General features: G+C 52.6%; 1 protein-coding gene across 1 annotated transcript in view; it reads right to left on the reverse strand.

Annotated features, from left to right (window-relative positions):
• Positions 1 to 14,402: 14,402 nt before the first annotated feature.
• Positions 14,403 to 27,052, reverse strand: part of LOC142603762 (uncharacterized) — a 43,755-nt gene continuing 31,105 nt past the window's right edge. The window contains exon 9 of the mRNA XM_075765983.1: positions 14,403 to 16,300. Within this exon, the coding sequence (XP_075622098.1) occupies positions 16,164 to 16,300 (137 nt within the window). The 3' untranslated portion in view covers positions 14,403 to 16,163. The remainder of the gene's footprint in view (positions 16,301 to 27,052) is intronic.

Raw genomic sequence — 27,052 nt, forward strand, 5'->3', positions numbered from 1 at the left:
GGTCTCATCAGGGCCGTAGGTGGCTGCAGTCTTCCACCTCTGCTCAGCTGGATGGACTGGGCCATGCCAGCCATCCCTGCCCACTGCCTGGGCTGCTCCATACAGGATGCTAAATCCTTGTCCCATGTGGCTGGCAGGAGATCCCCTGCCCTCCCTTGGTGGGGGCTGGTCACAAGGTGTTTGCACATGCAGGGCTGTTGGGCAGGCATGGCGCCTAGCCCAGGATGGGATGGCTGTGAGGGGCACGTGGCCAAGGGCAGGGGACTCACACAGCTTGGCCTCTGGCTGTTGTGGCCAGCAGCAGTACCTTGCCCATCACTGCCTGGTACTGCTGCATCAGAAAGACCAAGTCCTGGTGCTTCTGCTTCACTGCACGCTCCTGCTGCTGCAGCTGGACCAGCCGCTCGCGGTTCGTGCCCCTGCAGAAGTCCAGGTCCAGCTGCAGTGCCTGTATTGAGGCCAGCACCTGTGCTGGCTCCAGCTCCCGCTGCTGTTTGTTCTGGCATGCTTGGGACTCCCCTTGCCGTGGCACTGGCACTGACGCTTCCCTTTGGCCCTAGGACATAGCATGAGTAACATCTGTCTGGCTCACTGCTGTGGCCAGCCCATCTTGCAGCTCCTGCCAGGCTCTGGGGCTGGACAACAATGCTGGCAGTCCCGGTGTTGGTCAGAGAGCAGCAATGGGTGCAGACCCCCCTCCCTCCCAGGCAGTACCACCCTGTGTGTGTGTTCTGACATTCCCCCTGGGCTCATGAACAGCCAAGCCCCCAACACTGCTGGCACTTGGCACTGCAGTGATGCCAGTGTGAGCGGTGGCTGCTGTGGGAAATGGTGGCAGTGGGACCAGTGCAGCCGCAGCAGGACTGGACGCCTCTGGGCGCTTGTGCTTTCCTCAGCTTTAGGGAACGAGCTCTCTGGTGGTACAGGCGAGGGCTGGCCAGGGCCTCCTATACCACCTGGCCACCAGCCTGCGGCTACATGACCAGTGCCGGGGGTGGGAGTGGGGTCAGTACTGCTCACCTGGGGCTGCCAGGTCTCCGTCTCTTGCTGAAGCTGCTGGATGGAGCTGCTCAGTTCTGATGTTGCCACCTCCACTCCTGGCAGCCCTCCACAGGGACCCTCAGGCTGGACCAGAGGTGCAGGAACATCCCTGGATGTGCCACATTTTGGCCACTCTCTCGCAGCTGGAGAGACCACAACATGGAACAGGCCTTTCCTGCTGGCCTCAGCCAACCCTCTGTCCCAAGGACGGGGCAGCCAGGGATGCCACCCAGCCCTGCCTGAGGCAGCCCCACCATCCCGTGACATTGGCACTGCAACTCCCCATTGCAGGAGCACCTGGTGCCAACAGGAGAGGCCGAGTCTGGGGCTCCTGCAAAAGCACGGCAGAACTGCATGGGGGCCCATGGTCCTCCCCTCCAGCAGCACCTGCCCCCTCTCCATGGAGCATGCCCCCCCCACTGCCTGCAGCCCTCACCACAGCCTTCATGTGGCATGCTCCTCCTTGACCGCACTCAGTCCCTGGCACGTCATGACACTCTGTCCTGCCTGCAGCCTGTGCCCTGGTCCAGTTCTGAGGACAATGCCCAGAACCAGAACCTGGTGACCTCGTGCACTGGGGAACTCCTCCTGGTGCTGGTGATCTGGCAAGCTCTGTCCTGCTGCGCTGGCATACCCAGCACTGGCGTACGTGGTGAGCCTTGTGGCATCCTCATGCCATGGCTGGCCTTCACCAGCCCCACACTGCCCTTGCGCCTCCTCTCTCTGCTACCCCCCTTGCACTGTCCTTGTGCCGTGTTCTGGTCCCAGGACAAGCTGCAGGCTTGCAGCCAGAGGTGGGTGCCAGTGGGGCCGACAGCAGTGCCGTGCTTGGTGCTGTGTCCCTGGGACAGCCAGGCACAGCTGCCTCCCACTGTGCAGGCCTGCAGCTCCCCAAGCTGCCCCCCAGAGCTGTGCCGAGCTCTCAGAGGAGCTATTGACCACATCGACTGAGGACATTGCTCTGTGTTTCTCCCTGTCTAAAAAGGGTAAAAAAAAAGGAACAAATGTCGGAAATGAAATGTCAATTTCTCCACGCCCTTCCCTGTCCGTGTGGCTCCCCAGCACAGATCAATAGTGTTTAGACAGCCAAGGAGGGTTTTTTTTTTTCCCCCCTCTTAAAGAACTAGATCAATAGTGGGGGGAAAAAAACAAACCCTCTGCCTCTGTGTGTGCTATCATAAATGTGATCACATTGGGCCCGGGGCTGCCCAAGTGGTGTGACAGCAATGTCTGGGGGGTGGCTGTGCAGCGTGGCCCCTCTGCTCTGCACACCACACAAGGGGCACAGCTGGTGGGACCTGCCGCAGGGCGCATCCTGGCAGGGCTGCGGGCCACAGGCCCCAGAGGAGGCTGAGTGTGCCCCAAAAGCCTCTTGGGGCAAGTGCAGAGCCCATGGTGAGGAGAGACTCTGAGGATGGAGATGAGCCTGACTGCTGCTGCGGGAGTCGATAGAAACCAAAATCAGCAGGTACGTGTGCAACATCGATCTGCTGGGGAGAGGGCAAGCAGCTTTTGCAAAAGGGAAATCCAGGGCTTTTAGGAAAATGATCTGTCAGTGCACAGGGGATGGACCAGTGCTGGCAGGAAGGAATCGGTGTCCGGTCTTGGCAGGCCGCGACCTCCAGCACAGGAGACCTGCCTCATCCCATCGGGCCGCAGGTCACCCTGTAGCGGGTGGGGACATGAGTGCAATTTGCTGAGCTGCCAAAGGATGGTGTAAGACAGTGACCACAGAGAGAGAGAGAGGCAGTGCTAGTTCAGCGTAGGTAAGCGTGCAGCAGTGCAGATATATGAAAAACAGTCCATAGAGGCAAAATGCTGGTGTGGATGGGATCGCTGGTTGGTGAAATGGGGTCTGTGGTGCCTGAGTTGGGGATCCACTGAGTCTTGCACTCCAGGCCAGCACGCTCGCTGAGGTGAGGGGAGCGGATGGGGCTGCCCCATAATGGCCCAACAGCTCTGGGCAGCGTGTGGCTGGTCTGCCCCCCCTGCCTGGTGCCCCTGAGTAGCAAAGCGGGTCACTGAGTGCCAGCGCTGCCTTGAGCATGGCTGCACAGCGATGTCCTGGGTACACACCTGCTGCTGGCCCTGGCTGCCTGTGCCACAGGGCTCCCTGTGCTGTCGCCCCTTGCTGATGCTCAGTGCAGTTTCACAGGTAAGTATTTTAACTGGAAATTTCCAAGGCCAAGCTGGGCCCAGAAGGTGAACGCAGATGTACCATAATAGAAATCATTGGTTGCCATGACGACCTGCTCCACCAGCAGGTCGCAGCCATGGGTGGTGGGAGCGGGTGCGGCACCGACAGTCCTGTGAGCAGGGCCACTTAACCCCCACTGTGCAGAATGCAATTGAATTTAGCCCTAATTTCTGCCAGTACAAGGGAACAAAATTTCCCTGCAGATGTCAACCTTGTTCAGACAGTGGCAGCCAGGGCACAGAGCCTCCACAGGGCACAGAGCCTCCATGACTGCCATCCTCTGCCTTGGTGCTCCATCACGGCCTTATTGCTGGTGTTTCCAGAGGCACCTGTTGGCTGCCTGTGCCTAGGCACATCTGATCCACTGCTCATCCTCACCTCCAGCTGATGTGCTGCTGCTCCTGCTGCCCTAGGGCTGGCTGCTGCCAGGCTGCGGGCAGCACCTGCCCCGCTCAACCCTGCTCCAGCTCCTTGTAAGCCTGTGGGGCAGCCCCACAGCCCTGACCCACAGCTGCCCATCCATGCTTGCCTGGTGCTGGGAGGATGAGGGGGGGGCAAACTGGACCCTCTGCAGGGTGAGCCAGCACCGCACAGTGCTGGGGTGGGAGTTGTCTCACTTTAATTACTGCCGTAGTGTTATTCTTTTCAGTGCCATGTTAATTGAAATTAAAGAGCTGCCATGTTCTGGCTGGGACAAAAGTGAATCCTTTTTCATTCCACTCCAGTTTAATGAAGACTGACATACTGAGAGAAAACAAAGGCAATCCAGCTGCTGCCTCTCGCCGGCACATGCAACCAGCAATTACTGGGGACCTTGTGAGCTGGCGGAGACGCCTGGAGCACCCCACAGCTGCCAGCCCCAGGCAGCCTGGCCCCCGTGCCCCAGGGTGCTCCTGCCCAAAGGGTCTGGCCGTGGGGATGCAGGGGACGGGGTGCCCATGTCATGGGGCATGCTGGCACAGGGGTGTTGGGGAGAACTGCAGTGTGCCCAGGCACTGAGTCCAGGCTTTGATCCCATCTGTTAAGAAGCGTCTGGCCACCAGCCATGCCCCAGTGCTGCTCCTCATCCCTCCTGCGCTGCCAGGGTCATCCTGCCCCTGCGGGCTTGGCCGGCTTCAGCCTCCTGATGTTCAAAGTCACCAACCAGCCCATACAGCCTGAAAGCCTAGGCTGAGATAGCAGTATTAGCTGAGCAGGGTATCTCTCTCCATCCTTAAGCTTTTTTCTGTTTTAGGACTAGGAGCTTGCTTGTGATGCCATTCAGTATTTTAAAATATGCAAAATGAGGCACTGGTACAAACCTCATTAACACCCGCCTCCAACATCATTAAGATGTTTCCAAGAAAATTAATTGAGAGACTCATTAAAAATAAATTAAGAAAAATGTGTTGCAGAGCGCCTGCTCTGAGCTCGTAAATCATGGCTCAAAGCTCCAGGCCGCTGCACAGGCAATTAACGCCAGCCAATTTGTTTTATCCTGACTGCGAAAATTAGAAAGCAGACATGGAGATTAGATTAGGGATGTCTGTCAAGCGGAACTTGGAGTGCATATTTTAGGATACAAAATGGCAATCAGGAAAACAAAGCTGGGACTTCAATTGGAGGAGCTGACAGGCAGAGGTGTGGAGGGAGGAGAGAGATTTAGGTATTTTCTGTTTCAAGGAGTGACACCATGTCTGTATTTAGATACACACCCATCTTGCGCTTCCACTACCAAACAGCTCTCCATTTTCATCTGTGCATTGCCGGTCCTTTGTGGCTGTGTGCACAGATACCGCCTGCCCCTTTCGGGAAGTGTGAGCTCACACTGAGAGCGTGCTTTGAAGTTGCCGTGTATTACACAGCCTGAACCCACATGTTGCCTATGTATACGCTGATTACACACTTGGATTAGCAAACACAGTACAACTGGGTGAGACCGTGCTTGGGACTTAGTCAGCTTTGTGCCATTAGTACCCCTTTGTCCATCTCTAGCACCTTCCATCAGAGGATCTCAAACTACTTTATATTCATGAACTGAACTGCAGAGCCCTTCTGCAAAATGAGCAAGTGTTATTATCCCCATTTTGCACAGGGAAGCTGAAGCAGAGATAAGTTAAGGTCCTGCTTGTAACTATGTGAATGCATAAATAGCTTGTGCAGCAGCAGACACTGTATTTGCACATACCAGTAGTGTGTGGGACACACCAGTGGCTATTTGTTCAGCCAAACATCCAGCCACGGCTGCCACAGAATCAGCCATGGTGCACACGAGGGGGCAGTTTGCAAACATCCACACAGACAGCTAACAAAAATGCAGGTCAAAGTGTCCTGACTGTGATCAGTTCCGTAACAGGGACAGATCTGGAGTGACCCAGCAACATGGCCCTGGAGCAAATGCCGCCTCTTCCCCCTCATGCAGACCTAATGCCCGGGGAGCTGGTGGGCAGCTCTCTGCTGGCTGAGGGGGCTGTGTGTGGTGCTGTCAGATGTTCTGCTTCTCATATTCAAGATGCTGGCCACCTCCGTGGCTGGGTATTATTTCCCAGCAGCCAACCTAAATGGCCAGGTTTTAGAATTGCACATGGGAAATAGGAAAATCCCCCGGATGGATCAGACTTTAAATCCTTATGTTCTTTGCTTTCTTATCTCATGCTATGTTTGATGCTCATGTTCTGAGGTCCAACTCTGTAATACACCCGATGGTTTTGGGTGGTATTTTACAAGAACACTCAGAGTATGTAAACTGCTTAATAGCTTAGAAGCCTCCTCCTGCATTTTAACCTTTCTCTGTCAGTCCCTTCTTTACAGTGTCCTCCACAGAATGGAGGGAATGTTGCCTTTGTGTAGCTACTATATGTCAGTTCAGTTAAATTTAAATATTTAATTTGTATGCTAATAATATACACCCCCCCTCCAATCCTGTCTGGTTTTCACCAGCTGCATCTACTGGCAGCACCAGTGTGGGGCAAGCCACGGGAATGGGGAATGGTTTTGGGTTTTGTGGGGTTTTTGAGGGGAGGGGGTATTTTTGGTTTGGTTGATTGGTTGTGTTTTTTGCCAGTGCAGTATTTCTACTGGAAGCACCTTTTAACATAAGGAACTCCTGCCTTCCCACCAAATGCGAGCCTGCACATTTGTGCACATGCTTCCCTGCCCCCCGCCCCCGCCCCCCCCCCCCCCCCCCCCCCCCCCCATGCTGCCTGACTCTCTCCACATGGGTTCCTGGACTGCATGGTCTCTGTACCAGTGCCCAACATACTGCAGTTGAGCAAATGGAAAGGAAAAACCAGTTTGGAGTAAAACCCAGATGGTTTGGAGCTCTTGGAGCATGCAAAGAAGCACAGAGGATGGTGAACTCCAGCAACTGCAAGGCACCTACATCAGAGCAGATAGTATTTTTACCTAACAAATGGTAGAAAACAAAGAAATGACTGATTAAATCATTAATGACAAATTCATGCACACAGAGACAGGACAGTAAAGGAGGTATCCCACCAGTACAGAGACTCTGGATGTTGTGCTATGCCGGGTGCAGACAGATGACATCAGGTTACTGCAAAATGTAAAACCTGCTTTCAGGAGCAAAGCACAGACACTGCTCCAGCAGTGCAGAGACCTGTACTGGGAGCACGGGCTTGGTGGAAGACGTGGTGGTCTTGGAGATTAATCAGCAGCTTGTGGGTGCTCAGTGGAAGCTGCGGGCTAACGAGTCAACACGATGGCTGAGTTAGTGACAGGCACATCTCAACAAGGAGCTGTGCTCTCTTGGTGGTGGTGGGGCTTGCATGCTTCTGGTGCTTATGGTGCACGGGGCTGCTGGAGCTCTGCGAAGGGCTCCAAGAAGAGCCGCAGGCACTACCTCAGTCTGCAAGACTCAAGTAATGCTGTGTGCAGGTTTAGTGGAGAGGAGAGTGAGGGGTAATTTGCTCACACATCTGTATGTAAGTGGTTCTGTGGAGAACCGAGTTGATAACAGAAGGCTCTTAGATCTAGCAAGTGAAAGTACATCTCAATCTGGTGACTGTAAGATGAAACAAGCCAAACTTAAACTGGAAATAAAGCATATGCATTAATAGTTAACTCTTGGCAGAGTAAACAATGCTGCAGGAGTTGCACCATCAGTGGACATTTAAAACAAAGCTTGGACAGCTTGTTTCCATCTCTGTTCACCCAGTTACTGATTCCAAAGCAGACATTAATTCTGGTGGTCCTGTGGTGGGGTGGGAGACACTGTGCTGGTTCTTCATTGTCCCCTTTGGTGCTCTGAGCCAGACACACCCATCCCTGGGCTTGTCTAGGGGCTATTGCTGGGCTTGTGCTTAAAGGGGGGGCATCCTGGCTCTGGGTAAGCTATTGCAGAAAGTACTGAAGGAGATCTTTGGCTGAGAGCTTTATTCAGGTTTTTAGTCCTGCTCAAAGGAGTTATTCCTGTGTAGCAGGTGAGCTGAGGTTATGGGCGCATCAGTGTTTGCAGGCTGACGGCACTGTGGACATGATCATGTCATATTCAGGCTGAACTCCTGAAACACTTCTGTTTTGCAGCTGAAATTTTCCATGCTGAGCCTTTGCGTGAAGATGTATTTAATTCAAATGTTTGATTAACCTCCTTTCAACTATTTCTGAGTTATGGAATGAGTGGAAAAATACTTGCATGTAAAAAATTACTAGTGTTAAAAATAATTCTACCCACAGGGAAAATAGCTACATTTTTTAGCTTAACCAGACTTCATCCTCATGTGGCCTAACTCCTTCTTCAGAAATAAACACTTGCAAATACAACAAAAATGCTTTTGAGCATGCTCAGATGCTATATGCTAAGCCTACGGGGAGCAGGGAGAAGGAAAAAGAAAGGGGATAGAAAAGAAAAATGTAAACACTAAGGGAACCCCAGTCTAATCCCACTGTCTCCCTCAGCTTGACCATGGAGTGATCTGTGGGTGTCATTTGTACAATAGAACTTAAAAAGAAATCTTAAAATAAACAGACACCCCCCCCCCCCCCCCCCCCAATATGCACCACAGAAATCAAGTACATGCCCAAGACCTGGTAAGAGAAAACGACAGCTGTAGTAATACTGAACATCCCACAATTTAGAGGCTTTATGCTTTTTTATTCTGCAATTTTTTCACTGTACTTTGTGCTTATGCTTGTTTACTGAGACCAGAGGTAGCATGGAAGATGCCTCTCCCCAGGACACACATGCCCTCCCAACCGTCAGACATGCAGTGCAGAAGAGCACAAGCTTTGTGCGCAGGGCAGCCAGAGCACCCACCCGCTGCGGCTGCCCCAGCAGATGCATCCTGGGCTGCAGGGTGGGCCGTTGCTGAGGGGCCATGGCGGGGGCTGCTGTGCTGACAGTCTGTGCCAGCGGTGGTCCACGTAGAGATGGCAACCTACCCAGGAGGGTTTCCCAGGTCGGGTGTGGTTTCAGCACTCTGAGCATGACTGGACGCAAGGGAGCAGGAAAAAGGGGCCACTGGGGAACAGCTGGATTTCTCCAGCCGGATTTAATGGGGAATGTGTTTATTGTCTGATCTGAAAACAGGCAACAACCAACTTGCATCTAGAGCTTGGGAGCTCTTCTTCCTCAAAGGAGAGAAACAACACAAGAAACCACAGCTAAGAGAAGTACAACATCTCCATGGCCATCCATTGACGCCAGCTCCCTGACAGTGGGGCCGTCTGTGCAAAGTCCAAAAAACCAAGTGCCCCCAGAATTTATTTGGGGAAGGGTTAGTGCAGAGCACCTTGAAGAGCTGTGGAGACCCTCACCACTTGAGGCTTGCTTATTGATTTTACTGACAAATTTAAAAGAGGCGACATGTAGCAGCCTCGCAGAGCTCGCTGCATGGAGCGCTGTTACATCACACTGCAGTGTGCCAGCTCCCCGTAGCCCAAGCAGGAATTTTGAGCGAGCCATATAGGCAATTGCCAAGACAGGGTAACAGGACAAGAAGGAAGAAGCTGAAAAAGTGTAGGAGGCTGAAAAAGGGTGGGAAGCTGTCAAGAAATTAAAGGCCAAAAAGAGGTGGAGGCTGACAAAAGGTGGGAGGACCAAAAAGGGGTAAGAGGTTAAAATGAAAGAAAGGCTAAGAAAAGGTGGAAGAACAACAAGAAAGTGGGAGGTTGAAAAGGGCAGGGAGGTCAACAAAAAAGTAGAGGCCAAAAAGGGGTGGAGGCTGTAAAAAGCTGGGAGGCCAAAAAGGGATGGGAGGCCAAAATGGTGTGTGACGCTGACAAGAAAGCGGAGGATAAAAAGGACAACAAAAAGGACAAGAAAGTAGATGCCCTTTTTGGACTTCTACATCTTTTCAGCATCCTATCCCTTTTTGGCCTCACATCTCATTTCGTCCTTTACTTTATTGATGGTCTCCCATAACTTTTCAGTCTCCCATCCCCTTTTCGACTGCTTCTTTCTTGTTGGCCTCCAACCTCTCTTCAGCCTCCCACCTTTGTTCAGCCTCCAACTCCTTTTCAGCCTCTACTTTCTATTCAACCTCCCATTACTTTTCAGCATCTCATCCATATTCCGTTCATCCTTCCACTTTTTTTTGGTGTCCCACTCCTTTTTGGTCTCCTACTCCATTTCAGCCTCCCACCCAATTTCAGCCTCTACCTTCTTGTTGGCCTCCCACCCATGTTTAGCCTCCCACCGCTGTTCAGCCTCTACTTTCTCCTCAGCCTCCCATTCCTTTTCAGACTCCTAACCCCATGCACCCTCCCAAAACTTTTTGGCCTCTACTTTCTGCTTGGCCTCCCAACCCTGTTCGGCCTCCCACCCCTCTTCAGCCTCCCACTCCTTCTCGACCTCTACTTTCTTCTTGGCCTCCCTCCTGTTTTCGGTCTCCCACCCTTGTTCGGCCTCTACTTTCTCCTCGGCCTCCCACCCATGTTCAGCCTCCCACCTCTGTTTGGCCTCAAATCCTTTTCAGTCTCTACTTTCTCCTGGGCCTCCCACTCCTTCTCGGCCTCCCACCCCTGTTCAGCCTACCTCTCCTTTTCAGCTACTACTTCCTCTCTTTCAGCCTCTACTTTCTCCTCGAGCTCCCACCACTGTTTGGCCTCCCACACCTGTGTTGCCTCCCTGTCCTTTTCAGCCCCCCACTCCTCTTCGGACTCCCAATCCTTCTCCGCCTCTACTGTCTCCTCAGCCTCCCAGACCTTTTCAACCTTACACCCCTGTTCAGCCTCCCTTTCCTTTTTGGCCTCTACTTTCTCCTTGGTCACCCTCTCCTTATTGGCCTCTACCTTCTCCTCGGACTCCCACCCCAGTTCAGCCTCCCAGCCCTTTTCCGCCTCCCACCCCAGTTCAGCCTCCTTTTTCTTTTTGGCCTCTACTTTCTCCTCGGTCTCCCTCTCCTTTTCAGCCTGTACTTTCTCCTTGGCCTCCCACTCCTGTTCAGCCTTCCACCCCTTTTTGGCCTCCCACCCCTTTTTGGTCTCCAACTCCTTTTCAGCCTCCCTCTCCTTCTTGGCCTCCCACTCCTCTTTGGCCTCCCATTCCTTCTTGGCCTCTACTTTCTCCTCAGCCTCTCACCCCTGTTCAGCCTCCCTTTCATTTTTGGCTGCTACTTTCTCCTTGGTCTCCCTCTCCTTTTCGGCCCCTACCTTCTCCTCGGCCTCCCACCCCTCTCCGGCCTCCCACTCGTTCTCAGCCTCTACTTTCTCCTTGAATCCCTGCCATGTTCGGCCTCCCACCCATGTTCGGCCTCTCACCCCGTTTTAGCCTCTCACTCCTTTTCAGCCTCTACTTTCTCCTCAGCCTCCCATCCCTCTTCGGCCTCCCACTCCTTCTCGGCCTCTACTTTCTGTCAGCCTCCCACCCATGTTCAGCCTCCCACCCATGTTCGGACTCCCACCCCTTTTGGTCTCCCACTCCTTTTTGGCCTCTACTTTCTTCTTGGCCTCCCACTCCTCTTCGGCCTCCCATTACTTCTCGGCCTCTACTTTCCCCTGGGCTTCCCTCCCATGTTCAGCTTCCCTTTCCTTTTTTGTCTCTACTTTCTCCTCGGCCTCCCACCCATGTTTGGCTTCTCACCCCTTTCCGGCCTCCCACCCCTTTTCAGCCTCCCACCCCTTTTCAGCCTCCAACTCCTTTTGGGCCTCTACTTTCTTCTCGGCCTCGCACCCCTCTTCAGCCTCCCACTCTTCCTCGGCCTCTACATTCTCCTCAGCCTCCCACCCATGTTCGACCTCCCACCCCTCTTCGGCCTCCAACTCCTTCTCAGCCTCTACTGTCTCTCAGCCTCCCACCCATGTTCGTCCTCCCACCCCTTTTCAGCCTCCAACTCCTTTTTGGTCTCTACTTTCTCCTCAGCCTCCCACCCCTCTTTGGCCTCCCATTCCTTCTTGGCTTCTACTTTCCCCTTGGCCTCCCTCCCATGTTCAGCCTCCCACCCATGTTCGGCCTCCCACCCCTCTTCAGCCTCCCACTCCTTCTTGGTATCTACTTACTCCTCAGCCACCCTCCATTTTTTGGCCTCCCACGCCTTTTCGGGCTCCCATTCCTTTTCGGCCTCTACTTTCTTCTCAGCCTCCCACCCCTCTTCAGCCTCCCACTCTTCCTCGGCCTCTACATTCTCCTCAGCCTCCAACTCCTTTTGGGCCTCTACTTTCTTCTCGGCCTCACACCCCTCTTCAGCCTCCCACTCTTCCTCGGCCTCTACATTCTCCTCAGCCTCCCACCCATGTTCGGCCTCCTACCCATGTTTGGCCTCTCAGTCCGTTTCGGCCTTTACTTTCTCGTTGGCCTCCTACCCCTTTTCAGCCTCCCACCCCTGTTTGGCCTCCCACTACTTTTTGGCCTCAACTTTCTCCTTGGTGTTCCACCCCTTTTTGGCCTTCCACCCCTATTCATCCTCTCTCTCCTTTTCAGCTTCTAGTTTCTCCTTGGCCTCCCACTCCTGTTTGGCATGTACTTTCTCCTCCACCTCCAACCCATGTTTGTCTTCCCTCTCCTTCTTGGCCTCTACTTTCTCCTCAGCCTCCCACCCCCATTCGGCCTCTCACCCCTGTTTGGCCTCCACTTTCTCCTTGGCCTCCCACCCCTTTTTGATCTGCCACCTCTGTTCGGCCTCTACTTTCTCCTCAGCCTCCTACTCCTGTTCAGCCTCCCACTCCTTTTCAGTCTCTACATTCTCCTCGGCCTCCCACCCTTTTTGGTCTCCCACTCCTCATCAGCCTACCTCTCCTTTTTGGCCTCTACTTGCTCCTCGGCCTCCCACTCCTTTTCGGCCTCCCACCCATGTTCAGCCTCCCACCCCGTTCAGCCTCCCTCTCTTTTTTGGCCTCTACTTTCTCCTCAGCCTCCCACCCCTGTTCGCCCTCCTGCCCCTGTTTGGTCTCTACTTTCTCCTCCACCTCCCATCCAAGGTGGAGGACAGGTGGATCTTGAAAGTAGAGAAGGCTTGAAGAAAGGCAGATGCTGAAAATGAGAGTGTGGAGGCCAAAACAGAGTGGTAGTAGGACAGGGGGCAGTTGAAGGCTGAAAGTGGAGGATGAAAAATAAAGTTGATGCCAGAGGGTAGGGAAGCTTAGAATAAATGGGAAGGCTGAATAAACAGGAGGTTGATAAAACAGGAAGGATGCTGGAAGAGGCAAGGAACACTGGTGGGGAAAAAGGAGTAGACTGGGGAAAAGGGGGCTGAAAAATGAGCGGAAGGACAGAGGGCAGGCAGAGGCTGAAAGAGAATTGGAGGCACAAAAAGAAAAAGAGACTGAACAAAAGCATGAGGCCAGAAGCAAGGGGAAGGCCAGAGGTGAGGAGAAGGCCTGTAGGTACAGGGTGACCAGAAGGCAGTAGGAGGTTGAAAAGATGGTGGATGAGGCCAAAAAAAGGGGGATCCAAAGGGGTGGGTGGCAGACTGGGCAACAATAGGTGAGGCTGAGAAAGGGTGGTGAGGCCAAAAAGAAGGGGCAAGAGGAAGCATAGAAAAAGTGGACATCAGTGTGTAGGAGGATGCAAAAAAAAAAAAAAAAAAAAGAGGAGGACAAGGCTGAAAAAGGGGGACAAGGCCAAAGGGAGGTTTAAAAAGGGGCAGAAGATGAAAGGCGGGGGGGGGGGGGGGGAATATGACACACACGACAAAAGCAAGCAGCAGTCCATGAAGAATTTTAGGCCAGATAGCAAACTGAAAAAGAATGTGAGGCCAAAAAGAGAGCGTGAGGGAAGACCAAAGGGGAGGGGGCAGCTGGAAGGGATATGAAGGCTGAAACAGCAGGGGAGGCCCAAGGGGGATGGGGGAGACAGGAAAGGAGTGGGGGGAGGCAGAAAGGGACCTGGACCCTTGAAGAAAGTGAGAGGAGAGGGAGTCCAAAAAGCAGGGGGAGGCCAAAAAGGGAGGGGAATGGGGAGGCTACAAGTTTGATGCTGGAAGGGACGCGGTACTCCTGGAAGTGAGCAGGCGGCTGGCAGGGCAGGGGACAGATGAAGGGCAGTGGGAGGTTGGAGGGGAGGGAAGAGGCCCAAGGGGAGCTGTAGGCGACGACAGCAGGAGCAAGCTAGACTGAGAGAGACTGCGGTGAGCGTGCGCCCCAAGGGCTGGAGAAGGTGCGCAGGCCGGAGAGGCCGAGGAGAGCGGAAGGCTCAACCAGACGCGGAAGGTCCTGGCGGCCAAAGCCGGGGACGGGGCCGCGGCGTGCAGGGCTCAGCGCAGGGCTCAGCGCAGGAGGCGCAGGCGGAGGCCGGGCCGTTCCGCGCCGTCCCGTCCCCGCCCCGTATCCCTCCGCGCCCCGCCCTGCCGCGTTGCCGGCACCGCCCGGCAGGGGTCGCCCTCGGCCCGCGCTGCGGTGCCCGCCGAGATGGCGGCGGCTCCTCCCAGCGGCCGCGGTACTGCGGGGCGGCTCCGGCCACCTTTGTTCTCCCGGAGCTCCCGCGCCGCCGTCTCGTCGGGCCGAGGCGGCCCCGGGCGGCAGGTTCCGGTCCCGTCCCGCCGCTCCTCGGGCCGGGGCGCTGCCCAGGGCCGGACGGGCCGCCTCGCGCGAGCGCGGAGCGGATCCAAGGCAGCCCCGAGCTGGCGCCGCCAGACGGGTCGAGCGGACGGCGAGGATGCGGGTGCCGCAGCCACCACCCCGCCCGCCCGCTGGCTCCTACCCGACGGCCCCGGCCTGCCCGGGGCTGGGGGCGCGTCCCCCCCGCTTGCCCAGGGGCCCTCCCCGGGGACGCGTCATTTTCCCTTTCGGTCACAGTCGGAACCGGGCGCGGAGGCCGGCGGCGCTGCCCGGGAGGGGCTACCCGGGAGGGGCTGCCCGGGAGGGGCTCCCCGCTGCAGCGCTGCCCGGGCCCGAGGGGCAGAGGAAGGGGGAGGGGGGTCCCAGCCCTCCCGCTCCAGAGTGGCTGCGGCAGCCGGCTGGATTCATGAAAGGGAAAACGGGAATAGGGTTTGCGCTGGTGGAATTTTAATGAGCCTTAAAGGTTATTTCTCTGCAGTTCTAGTGATAATTTCCAATTCTCTGTGTTCATAGGAAACTGGTACCGCTGGTCTAATCACATTTGGGTACTGTCTAGGGCACACACTGTATGTTTGGCTGGTGAGGAATATCGACAAACATAAATGATCGGTAGCATGGTCAGAGTCTACAGGGGAGAAATAACAAACAGGAAAGTCTTACATGGCTTTGCATTCTACAATGAAAATGATCTCATTATCCTTTCCAGGGTCTCAGCCAGCTACTTGAAAAATACTTATTAAAAAAACATTGCAGCTCTTGGGAGAGGGTCCCCTCCAGAGAAGGGAGAAAGAACTGAATGTGTAAAAATAGAGGAGGAGGAAACAGCTACAGTGGCAAAAATAGCTAGGAGCCTGCCCTATTGCATTTCCAGCACAAGTGGAGAGCCCAAAGCAAGTCCTGGAGCAGAGACAAGCGGTCTGTGCTTCCTTTGTCCCTGGAGCCCTCCAGTCGTTCCCTTGACATCTCGGGGGATGTTGAGGCACTGGTGGTGCGTGTGAGGGGCCCACCCAGCCCAGTCACACAGACTCCGACCTTTGACATTCCCATTGCTCGAACACGGGGTATCCTGACCTCATCCCTGGCACAATGCCGCAGATGCCTGTGTCTAGTTGTCTTTTGAACACCTCCACCCAGGGTAAGGGGAAGGCACAGGCAGGCGCGGGACTGACCCTGCAGACCTGAAGGTGGGCACCAGCCCGCCGGGCTGCCTCCTGCCTAGCGCCCATGTGCTGGCAGTGCCTCTCACTGCTGTCTTGTATTTACTCAATCATGGCAACCATGTCCACTGCTGCTACTGCAAGCTGCATCTTGGTTTCTTGTGTCTGCGGGTTAAGCATGTACATAAGCTGCATAGGAGCTGCCACATGTTTCTATAAGGAACCATGAGCTAGAAATCAGCAGAAAGCAGACATCTTGCTGGAAGAAGGGAGGAGCAAGCGAAGGAAAAGCAGCGCTGCTCAGGTCAGGTCACAGAACATGATACCTTGGTGGTTCTTGCAGTTACAGCCTCTAAGCTATTGGGAGATGGATGGCACACCTGGGCAGCAACATCGGTATCGGCTCTGGAGGCCTCCTCCCCACCCAGCAGCAATGGGAACAGCAGGTGTGAAAAGAGAGGGGAAAAATGGGGAGATGTAGGGGAGACAGAAACCAGAGGGAGCTGGGTAAGCAGAAAAACACTTGTGGTGGGGACCACAGGGAGAACCTCCACAGGGTGGGTGGGTGGGCATGGGAATGCAGAAATAGAGGCAGAAAGGATCCTCATGCCCCTTTCCTTAACTCTCTGGCCAAAAAGAAATGAGTATTCTAAGATACAGGAAAGATAAAGCATAATAACCAGGAGAAACAAAATTGAGGCCATACTGCTGCAGCATAGAAAGTTTCATTAGTCCCATTGGCACAGCAATAATCAGAGAAAAAAAATCAGTAGGAGTGATGCAAAGGGATTGACTGCCAAGGGAGGAAGTACTGCATTTACCATCTCTTGATGTCTTCAAGTCCAGCTGAACACCCTTCTGAAGGTGCCTTTGTCAAACAAGTTATTGAATTCAGCAGTAACATGGCGAAATTTTCTTGACTGCAGGTACAGAAGGTCAGACTGTGTGATCCCTTCCTGCTCACTCTGTGAATCTACAGAAAGAAAACGCAAAGAAGGACTAAGAGAACACGCCATTATTTGTGTTCTTTGATAGTGACTTAACTTCAGTGTTTATCTGCAGGGGCTCCAGCTGCATTCCCTGCTTAGGTGTGCTTGTGCTGAGCAGTGAAAGGTTAGTGGGAGCCACCCAGCAGAACTCCTGAGTGATGAAGCCAGCCGCTCTTCAGCACTGAACCGTGCAGGCTGCATCAGCTGAAGTGCGTGGGCCTGACCTGCACGACGTGGGCTGTCAGCAGTCCTGTGGCCTGTGTAGCAATGGCCTTTGTGCTTGGTATGGTGAGGGTGGGATCTCAGAAGGAATCCTTGCAACAAGGGTGAAAGGGTGACCACATTCAACAGGCATGGGTGTTTTGTTTAAGGAGGCTCCGTGTCCAAGTGCAGGGCAAATGTGGGCTGTTCCTAGTGGTGCTGCCTGACCTGACCCTGAGTTTTGCTCCAGTGAAGAGCAGGTTCTTGAGCTCTTACCACAGTGTTCTGCAGCCTCTCAGGCAGGGGTGCTACTCAAGGGTATCCATTCCTGGAAGAAGACAGGGCTGCAGTGTTGTGATGCTGATCTTAACTCATCATTTCTTGTTTTTCAGATGTTTAGCAGCTGTCTCCAATCTTGAAGGTACAAGACACAGCCAGGTGGTCTTAACCCTGCTAAAGTTCTGAGGCATTTGCACTTTCTTACAGGATTTTACTCATGGTCCCAGTTGCTGTAGCTCTATTCCCTCCTCAGGAGTGAGGGCTTGGGGCTGTACTAGATAACACCAGATAGAGATGGAGAGATGGTTCTATGGAAATGTTTGTTCAGTGCCCAGGAGCAGCCCAAAAGGCAAACTGACTGTTAAGAATTATGAGGAAAATAATGGAGAGCAGATGACAATTATGCCACTGAGCAGAGCCATAGTGGAAGCTGTATTGTGATTACCATATGCAGCTCTGGTCTGCCTCTCTCAAGAAAAGTAGAGTTGGAAGGATTTCAGAGAAGAGCAACAAGGGTGATCAAATACAAATAATATTTTCCATATGACGAAAAAGCAGATAGTCTCTTTAGCCTGGAAAAGAAATGACTGAAGAGGACTATAAAATCAAGTTTGGCACGTAGAGTTGGTCTGCAGTATGATTTCTCACTGTCCCTTCAGTATAAGAACCAGCAGCACCCCATAAATTAGCAGGTAATAAATACAAAACAAAAAAATTTATTTTTTTTAATATCATATGTTGTGTGAGACTGCTTTGCACAGGATATGGTAGGCTCCCAAAGTTTATATGCATTAAAAAGAAAAAAAAATTAAACATTTTAATGGGAGGAAAAAAAAAAATCCACTTACATTGATTAAATGCAAGACCCCACTTTTGCTTCTGAAGCCTCTGAGCTGCAGATTTCTGGAGGCTGGCAGAGTACCCTGGGCAGTACCACGGTATCTTCTTACGCTGACCAAGAGAGAAGTTCTTGGGTACTGTCAGCGACGAGAGTGGCAGAGATGAAACAGACTTCAGCTGATCACAGACAGTTTTCCTTCCTTCACTGCTCCAGGCTCCTTTGCAAGGACTGATCCTGATGCCTCCTGCCCTGTCTCAATATCAGTCTGTCCTCTTTTTTAAAGCAGCCGTATCCAAAAAGCCTAGCTTAAAAATTTGTAGTGGTGGGCTAGTAACCCTATGTCTGCGCTGCCATGTCAGGATACAGCTGAGCCTTCATAGACATAGACTAGTCCACTTTTAAATGACACTCACTCATAGGGGTGGCAGAGCCGGTGGTGTTAACAGCAGAAGCCTCTATGTCCCAGTCCCTCTCTACCGTGAGCTGCCAGGATGTCTAGCAAACAGTTTGCTGTTGCGTCAGCTGGCCAACTTCAGTGTGAAAACCTGCACTCTGTTCCCACGAGGAGCCCTTGAGCTGGGTCGACAGCACTTGTACTCCTGCGAGTCAGGGACCACCTCTGCCCTCAGCACAAGTGGCGGTGCCGGCCCAGGGAACCGGCGCCGGGTGCGTCTTGCAGAGTGCTAGGGCTCCCCGGGGCATTAGGAGCTGCCCAGTGACCTCCGAAGGGGACTCAGCCGCACCGGGGGGGTGGGAGTCTCAGAGAAGTAAGGGACTGCAGCCCCCAGCTGGGAAGTCAGCTGCTCCCGCATCTGTGATACACAGGCTCCGGCTCAGCCTGCTCAGCCCTATGAGTCTGGAACAGGGGGTCCTGTCTGAGGCAGCCTCACGTTGTGCTGCATGCCTCCAGAGGACGTAAAGCAGGAGAGACAATGCTGGTCTGCTGCTGCGCCCCAGAGGGAATGTGGGGGTCCTGGAGGCACCGTGGTTTGACACTGGCGATGGTGCTGTGAGGTGTGCACTCACCGGCACTGAACGAGGGGTGTCTCAGCCAGCACGCTTCCGAGTTCTGTCCTCTGGAGCAGGTCAGGGAGCAAGGTGTGAAACAATAGTGAGGAGGGATGGAGTGTAGAGAGGCACCAGCAGAACTGCAGTAGCTCTCAGGGCTGTTTCCTGCAACAGCTCTGTTTACACATGTGCTGCTATCAGTTATAGCAGGTAGTATATGGGCAGATTTCTAGGAAGTGTTTGACCATTAATGTTTGGTAAAACTTTTTTTTTTTTTTTTTCAGAGTGCATAAACCAGTTTACAGCCATCTCTAATCATATCCAACTTTTGCTGTCACAGAATTACAAACGCTTGCCATGGTACGCTTGGGAGAGGCAGCCATCCAAGCACTGCCTTCTGACATTGCAGTAATCACCGTGCAGGATCCCCGAGCCCTGCAGAGATTGCTCTGGCACCTGGAGCAGCTTTTCGTCTGTTTGAGGAGCACTGCTGGCACTCCTCCCCTCTGGGCTCTACAGCTAATAGAGATCTCTGTCAGCCCTTTCCCCTCTCTCCTATACCTCTCCACACCAGCAACGGCTCTTACCTTCTCAGGGTTACATGGTCAGACGAGGGAGTAGGGCAGAGCCTGCTCAATTGTCCCAGCCAGTGCGAGCCTTACTACACAGTTCCTACTGTGGAAATATGGGAGCCCAGTGTAGGGCTTAGAAAGAGGAAACATGGAAGAGCACTCAGCCATGCCACACACAGCATGTGAGGCTAGTATTGAGGAGATGGAGTGCTGGGAGACATGGGCAGAGCTGTACGGCCACACTCTGATGTGGGCCCCCTGCATACACCTGGATTGCTCAGCTGGGAGTTTTGAGGTAACTGCGGAGCTTTGCCTGCCATTAGCAGGATGAGGGTTGGCTCAGCCATGACTCCAGTTGTCTGTATTGTCATGCTCGTTTCTCTGTCTGCCCTCCAGCCCCACTGAGCTCACGAAGCTCTCATTTACATTCCAGCCAACCTGAAGAAAAGATTCACAGTATGGGCAAAAGGAGACCCTCACAGCCACTCCAACTCCTGGGCTGGTGGCTCCAGTAGACTGCGATGCCAAGTCCTGTTCCAACAGCGTTTGCTGCTTTGAGCTTTAATCTGCTTCTAACACTAGCAACTGTTTGGTAGTTTTCTAGCAGGCTGTGGGCTTACCAGATTTGTGCAAGCATGCTATGCCTCTTTTGGTCAACTGGAGTGCTGGTTTTGGCCACAGCAACTGGTGTCTGTCGGGAGCTGGTATAAGAACCTACAATAAGCTGCAGAGAGCAAGATGGATCATAGTGGCTTCCTGGTGGGTGCAACACTGCACTGTTATTTCTGCTGCACACAGTACTGGGCTGTCACATTTCTCATCTTCATGTGCAATTTGTGTGAGCAGCTGCCATTCCTGCAAGCCAACTTCAGATGAATGAAATTAATGACTGTTTTTCATATTACACAATATGATTCCAAACATCCCAATGCAATTGCACAAGCCAGATTCCAAGAACTGGAAAGTCTCACCAAATTGCACCCTCTCCCTCTAGACCAAGCTACTGGTGGAAAAACTGAAAACAGTTTTTTTGTAGCTGTACTGAAACTTCACAGTCAATTTTAAGCCTCTTGGTATAATACTGAATGCAAGTTCCTGCTGAGGGCTATTGACTTCAGTATGTGCCAAGCTGCAGGGAACACCCAGTGCCATGCCTGCCTGTGACAGAGTGCTTCCCTGCACCAGCAGTGTGATTCAGATCAGAGACCAGCTTCCTGGGATTTCCCATCAGCATCCTTTAAGATTGCCATCCAGCAGAAGGGATCTGTGCAGCCACAAGGTGAAATGCACCAGGAAACAGCGTCATCGTCAAAACACACAAAGGGATTAGCACGGTCTGAAAACAGCAACATGCTGCCCTCTGTTCAGAGGTAGAGACATGCTGCCTGCTGGGACCTTGGGGATGGAGGCGGCTAGCCCTTCAGATGTTGCTTTCCCAGGTCAGGCGTGCTTGTACGTGAACACTGTGTCACAGGAATTGCACATTCTGCATTACATGCAGTATAAAGCCTAATGTGACCTCTCAGAGCATCTGCTTTCATGCTGCCATGGTGCCAGGGAATGTCTGCACAGCAAAATGCAAGGATATTCCTTAAATATTTGAAATCAGTTAAGAACAGTGGTGTTTTGGTGCTGTAGGACCACACCAAGGCCACAGGTTATTCACAGTCCCTGTATGTTAGAGCAGCAGGCAGCATTCAGTGCTGCAGCCGTGCTTTCGCAGCGCTGGTGACTGATGTCCTGTGCATGCAGTGTCAGAGTAAGAAGCTGTCCTGGTTCTGGCTGAGTCAATTTTCTTCCCAGCAGCTAGTATAGTGCTGTGTTTTGGATTTAGGATGAGAGTAATGTTGATAACACACGGATGTTTTTAGTTATTGCCAAGCAGTCATGGACTCTTCGGCTTCTCATACTGACCTCCCAATGAGAAGGCGGGGGGTGACTAAGCAGCTGGGAGGGGACACAGCCAGGACAGCTGACCCAAACTGGCCAAAGGGATATTCCATACCATATGATGTCATGTTCTGTCTGTAACGGGGGGGTGGGCCGGGAGCCAGTTCCGCTCAAGAACTACCTGAGTATTAGCTTCAGGTGGTGAGCAATTGTGCTGTGCATCATTTGTTTTGTATATTATTATTATTGTTGTTGTTGTTATTGTTGTCATCGTTGTCGTCGTCATCTTCCTCTTCTGTCTTACTAAAATATCTTTATCTCAACCCACAAGTTTTTTTTTTTTAATTCTCTCCCCATCCCACTTTGGGGAGCGTGAGTGAATGGCTGTGTGGTTGCTTTAGCTGCCTGCCGGGTTAAAGCACGACACCACCAGAGCAGCTCCATGACCTGCTTGGTGCTGTTCCTGTTGTCATTTCAAGCAGTGCCTCTGCTTTGTCACACACTTCCTATTCTGATGCGCACAGCTCTGCACTGATCTAGCAGTCACAAATCCTCCATCTTTCTAGCATGCAGTGGTTCACCTACACCATTATTTTTTTATACCTTCCACTGCAATAAAAGAGACCAATACTGAGCTGCAATGAATGTTCAGCCAGCCTTTCCCTTTCCTTTCTCTGTTAGATCATCCTGTTTAGTGGCAGAGCATGGTATTCAGCCAAATAACCTATCATCAGAAGCATGGTTTTAACAACAGTAGTTCTGCCCAGCCTGCTTCCACATAGAATCCTAGAATGGTTTGGGTGGGAAGGGACCTCCCAGCCCACCCATTGCCACCCCTGCCATGGGCAGGGACACCCTCCACTAGCCCAGGTTGCCCAAAGCCCCATCCAACCTGGCCTTGACCACTGCCAGGGAGCCAGGGGCAGCCACAGCTTCTCTGGGCACCCTGTGCCAGGGCCTCAGCACCCTCCCAGGGAAGGATTTCTGCCTCCCATCCCATCTCCATCTGCCCTCCTGCAGCTTCAGGCCATTCCCCTTGGCCTGTCCCTCCCTGCCCTTGGCACCAGCCCCTCTCCAGCTTTCCTGGAGCCCCTGCAGGGACTGGAAGGGGCTCTGAGGTGTCCACGGAGACTTCTCTTCTCCAGGCTGAACCACCCCAACTCTCTCAGCCTGAGGTCTCCATAGCAGAGGTGCTCCAGCCCTCAGATCATCTCCGTGGCCTCCTCTGGCCTGGCTCCAACAGCTCCATGTCCTCCTTGTGCTGGGGACCCCCGAGCTGGACGCAGCACTGCCGGGGGGTCTCCCCAGAGCGGAGCAGAGGGGCAGAATCCCCTCCCTCGACCTGCTGCTCACGCTGCTGGGGATGCAGCTGAGGACACGGTTCGCTTTCTGGGCTGCCAGCGCACATTGCTGGGTCTTGTTGGTAACCAAGAACACTGTGAGGGAAAGGGGCCCCAGCTCTAGTTTGGAAATGCTCCCCTACTTCTGGAGTTTGTTAGTACAACATCAAAATTACAGACTACAACACTTTCCATTCCTTTCTTTCACTCTGCATTAAAGACCATCTACTGAAGACTCTCACTTCAAAAACCAGCCAGGCACTTTCTAATATCAAGCAAAATGCCTGAAGAATAAATTGCTCCTATCAGAAATAAAGCATTTTAGTTCTGCCACAAGCAGAGAGATCTGTGTTTATAAGTCTCTCCAAAGGCAACTCCATCTTTCCTGCTTTCCTCTCATTTTCTTTTGATGCACAAAGCCTGCATACTGCAGTGCTGTGATTGGATTCAGCTTTGGAGCAGTGTAATTGTAAATATTCATTGGAATCCAAGCTAGTTTTCCCAAGTCTCTCTTAAAGGCTCTGCAGCTATACAAACAGCCGTGGCTCTGCATTAGCCTCACAGCCTGGAGGCTGCCTATTTCTCCATAGCCCCAAAGACTGCTCCTTCAGAGGCTGCATGGAGAGAAATCAGCCTTGCAGACCATTTTAGTCAATGCTCTATTATTTTCTTTATTCCCTCTTTAACATCTGTGTTGTAGAACTGGCTCTCAGACCCAGGTACCCAGTGGGGTTTCTCGCCAGTGTCTACACAAATAACACAGTTCACCTTCACTCGCAGTTCCCACTGGCTGCCGTGGCTCTGTGTGTGTTTCTAGCGCTGTCTATCTACTGACGGTGCTGGGATGTCTGTGTTGAGCTCTGTGTCCTGGTATACAGTATATGGTATATGCCTGCGCACATTCCACCCTCCCAGTGAGGACCCATAATCCAAGTGGGTGCTGCTTAGTAATAACACGGCAGTTGCTCGGCAGACAGCCGTGAGGCTCTGTGGGTAGGCAACACGCATCTCGCTAGGAACTGCACCCCCGTTGGTTACTGAGAAGAAAGCAGATAGGCAATCCTACCTCTCCAGCTGCTGAAGTTCCATGACCGCACTCAGTAGGAGGTAGGCAAAGGGCAGTAGACTCCTACAGACATCAAGGAGCAGAGGTGAGATCTTTCCATCAGTCAGACCCTGACCTCCACATTGCTTGGGCCAGCCACTGCACAGCAAGACTACATGGCATCAAGCCGACCGTACTCTCCAGGTGGTCTCTGACTGATAGCGATGTCCTGCACAATTCATTTGCAAAGCAGCACATGTAAGAAACTGCACACATCTATTCTACTGAGAATGGAAATTGAATCCAAAAGTTCTGATAGCAAATCTATGCTCCCATCTCTGCATCTACTCTTATGGTTACCACCAAGGGTGGAACAGCAGCGCTCAAGCCAAAGCCTGAGGCACAGCAGCACATGTCATACAGATGGTGGTATCAGTCTTCATCATCCACTGACATCCTCCAGGCTCTGCTTGCTCTTTTCAGCATATGTTAAAGCACATGTTCTGGCTACTGGGTAACCTGTGACTAGACAAGTGGGTAGGAAAAGGGGCAAACTCCAGCTTTCCTCGCACATGCCAGTTCCTGGGTGCAGCTCAGCAAACAAGGCACCTACCAGTTCCAGTTGAAGCAGTGCAGATTGCTGGATGTATTACTAAAGGGAGCAGCTCGGAGGCTGACAGCTGAACAGTTCTATCCCTCACTGCAGCACTGTTGCCTGATCCTTGTCTGCTTCAGTCAGGGCCCCAGCACCAGTGCTCAGCCAGCTGCACCGAGGGCTCTGCTCACGCTGTGGAGCACGTCTTTACCCAGGAGCATCCCGGACAGCAGGCTCCTCTGGAACATGAGAAGGAGCACCAAGTTATCAGCCCAGTATGTTCAGGTGAGCACTAAGGCTCCAGTATGAGACATCAGGCGGGTACACTTACTTGGTGGAGGAGAGTCTCTGTGCATACACCTCCATCCCACAGCACTCAGAACAGAGAGCCCTGTTCCCTGAGAAGAGAGCTGAAGGAACATCACTAATGAGGAAGACACATAGGGATGAATTTACATGGGAAAATGCTAGTGTGTACTCCCCAGCACTGCGACCCAGCACGAGAACGCGCACCGCTGGAGATGTGACACCACCTGAAGCACAAAGCTGGGACTAAGTCTTGTGAAGATCAGGTGAACCACAGTAGGACATGAGCACACATCCAAGACTCAGGTGCTGTCACTTTGCTAGAAAGGGGACTCTCCCTGGAAATGATATGTTGATATCTCATGAACAAAGAAGGGGACTATGGTGGGGCTCTGAAGAAGGCAGAGCTGGGTTTCAAGGTATGAGCAAGGATAGATTTAGGAAATGAGCAAGGCTGGCATGAACCTCAAGAGGCTGATAGCCCATCTTCCAGTTCTAAGACAGGGGAACCTGCAAGTGCCTGTCTTTTGTTTATCTATCCTTAAAGATCTCCTGTGATGCAGGATCCTCAGGCCCCTGGCAGTCTGTTCATGTGCTTTGTTCTCCTCCCCATTAGAAAACTGTTCCTAACCCGAATCTTTCTTGATGCAGGTTATGCCCATTAGTTCTTGTGTGCACCTTCATGGACATGGAGAACAGATGGCTTTGTTCCTCTTTCCAGGAGTTTCTTACATGCAGCTGGTGTTGTGATTTTTCTCAGTCATACAGGAGAAAAAAACCCCAACAACAAAACATCCAGATCAGAAACAACGAAAGGAAACCTGTCTGGTGGAACTCATTGCCACACAAAGAGACTGCAGCTATGAGTGCCCTGTGAGAACCGATAGAGTAATGAGGTCTTTATAAAGAAAACAGCTCCCAGAGACAAAACAGCTTTGTGGAGAGAAACGCCCTGCTCCAGCAGATCTAGATCTCCTTGTGGTAACTACCAAATTGTCCTCTTTATATGCTTTCCCACCACAGAGGCAGGCATCTCATGGCTAGCTGCCTTCAGATGTGGTGAAGCAGACGGCCCTGGAGAAAGTTCAGCCTCCAGCTGAAGGGAGCAAACATGGAAGACCACCTGGTCATGAGCAGGGGCTGGATGGTTGGACGTGGCTGAGTGGCGGAAGGAGCCAGTCCCTGGGGTCACTGTGGAAATCTCCCCTCTCCTCTCCTGGACAGAACACGTTGCCTTTCTCCCACCCGCAGTGTAACGCCACGACTCCTCTGGTGCCATTCTGGGGACGGAGCGTGCCAGTGGACGAGTCTGCAGGACCTGAGACCCAGCCCGCAGCACCAGCAGGGTCCCTGGCATGAGAACACACCAGTCCCCTCGCTGCACAGCCCTGGTGCAGAGAAGCCCTCCTGGCATGAGCTGGAAGCACAGCCCTTCCCTACCAGCTCCATTTTCCAAAGCAGCGAGAGCGGTGCTCTTTGGAGCTCCTGCTATGATGATTTATCCAGGTCACGGTGAGGACAGCTGGCTAACTGAGGTTAACAGCTTTCTCGGTTTCATTTCAAAAAGACATTAGCATGGGGGCTGTATTAAACAACGATATGCCAAATCCTGATTCATTCACCAGGAGAGCTCATGATCAGGTGGGGGACTCAGCTGACAGGCAGGGCTGTGCTGCTAGCCTTTCCTTAAAGGGCAGGACCATAACTCATGCTCCCAGTGCTAAATTACACCTGACACTCCTTGCAGAGGGCTTCTGGTATGTGCAGCCTGCTACAGGCATCCTGGGACTGCCAGCCGTGGGATGCTGAAGTCCCCAAACCAGGAGATTTATCAGCAACCATGTCTGGCTCAAAAAAAAACCCCAAAAAGGTTGGGGCCCTTCTGTCTGGAAGAATGATAATGGAAAGGAAACACGACAAAGGTCTATAAAATCAGAAGTGTCACAGGGAAGGTGACCAAGGAATGACTCTTCATGGTCTCTTCCACAATACAATAGAAATTGTCAGGGGACAGGTTCAAAATAAAGAAAAGGAGGTGGCTCTGCATCCCACGTGTGGTTAAGCAGTGGAACTTGCTACTACAAGACATTGCAGAAGCTGGATAATATCTGAGTTAGTTACAAAAATAGTTTGACAAGTTATGGATGAAAATTCCCAAAGGCTGTTAAACACAAAGACTCCCACTTGGGCTCAGGAAGCCCCTTCACCACAGAAGGTGGGCAAGCATTTTGGGGCAACATCACAAGCTTCCCCTGTTTTTCCCAGGGGAGGAGAGCTCTTTCCCAGGCACGGGCATAAGCTGCTGCCAGACACAGAGCTAGGTGGAACAGTGTTCTGACCAAGAATAATGCTATATTTTTATGTAACAGGGCTTCATGTTCAGTACTTTAATTGGGAGTTTTGTAAGAGAAAGTTTAGAGCCGGGAGGTTTTATCTGCCACTTTCACACCAAAACCAAGCAGCTAGGCTCAGCTGAAGAGAGCTGGATGGAGGGATGGGAGTAAGACTCAGTAACTGTAAGAAGGAACAGAGGTGTGATTGCTGCCCTGCCATGCTGTCCTTGCACAAATCAATACACGGTCACCCATATACATACGCAGAACAAAACGCAGGCACGCGCTGACACACTTGCAGACTCATTTGTCCTCCACCATTCATG

The sequence above is a fragment of the Balearica regulorum genome, chromosome 13 (genome assembly GCF_011004875.1).
Source record: "Balearica regulorum gibbericeps isolate bBalReg1 chromosome 13, bBalReg1.pri, whole genome shotgun sequence".
Classification (NCBI taxonomy): Eukaryota; Metazoa; Chordata; class Aves; order Gruiformes; family Gruidae; genus Balearica; species Balearica regulorum.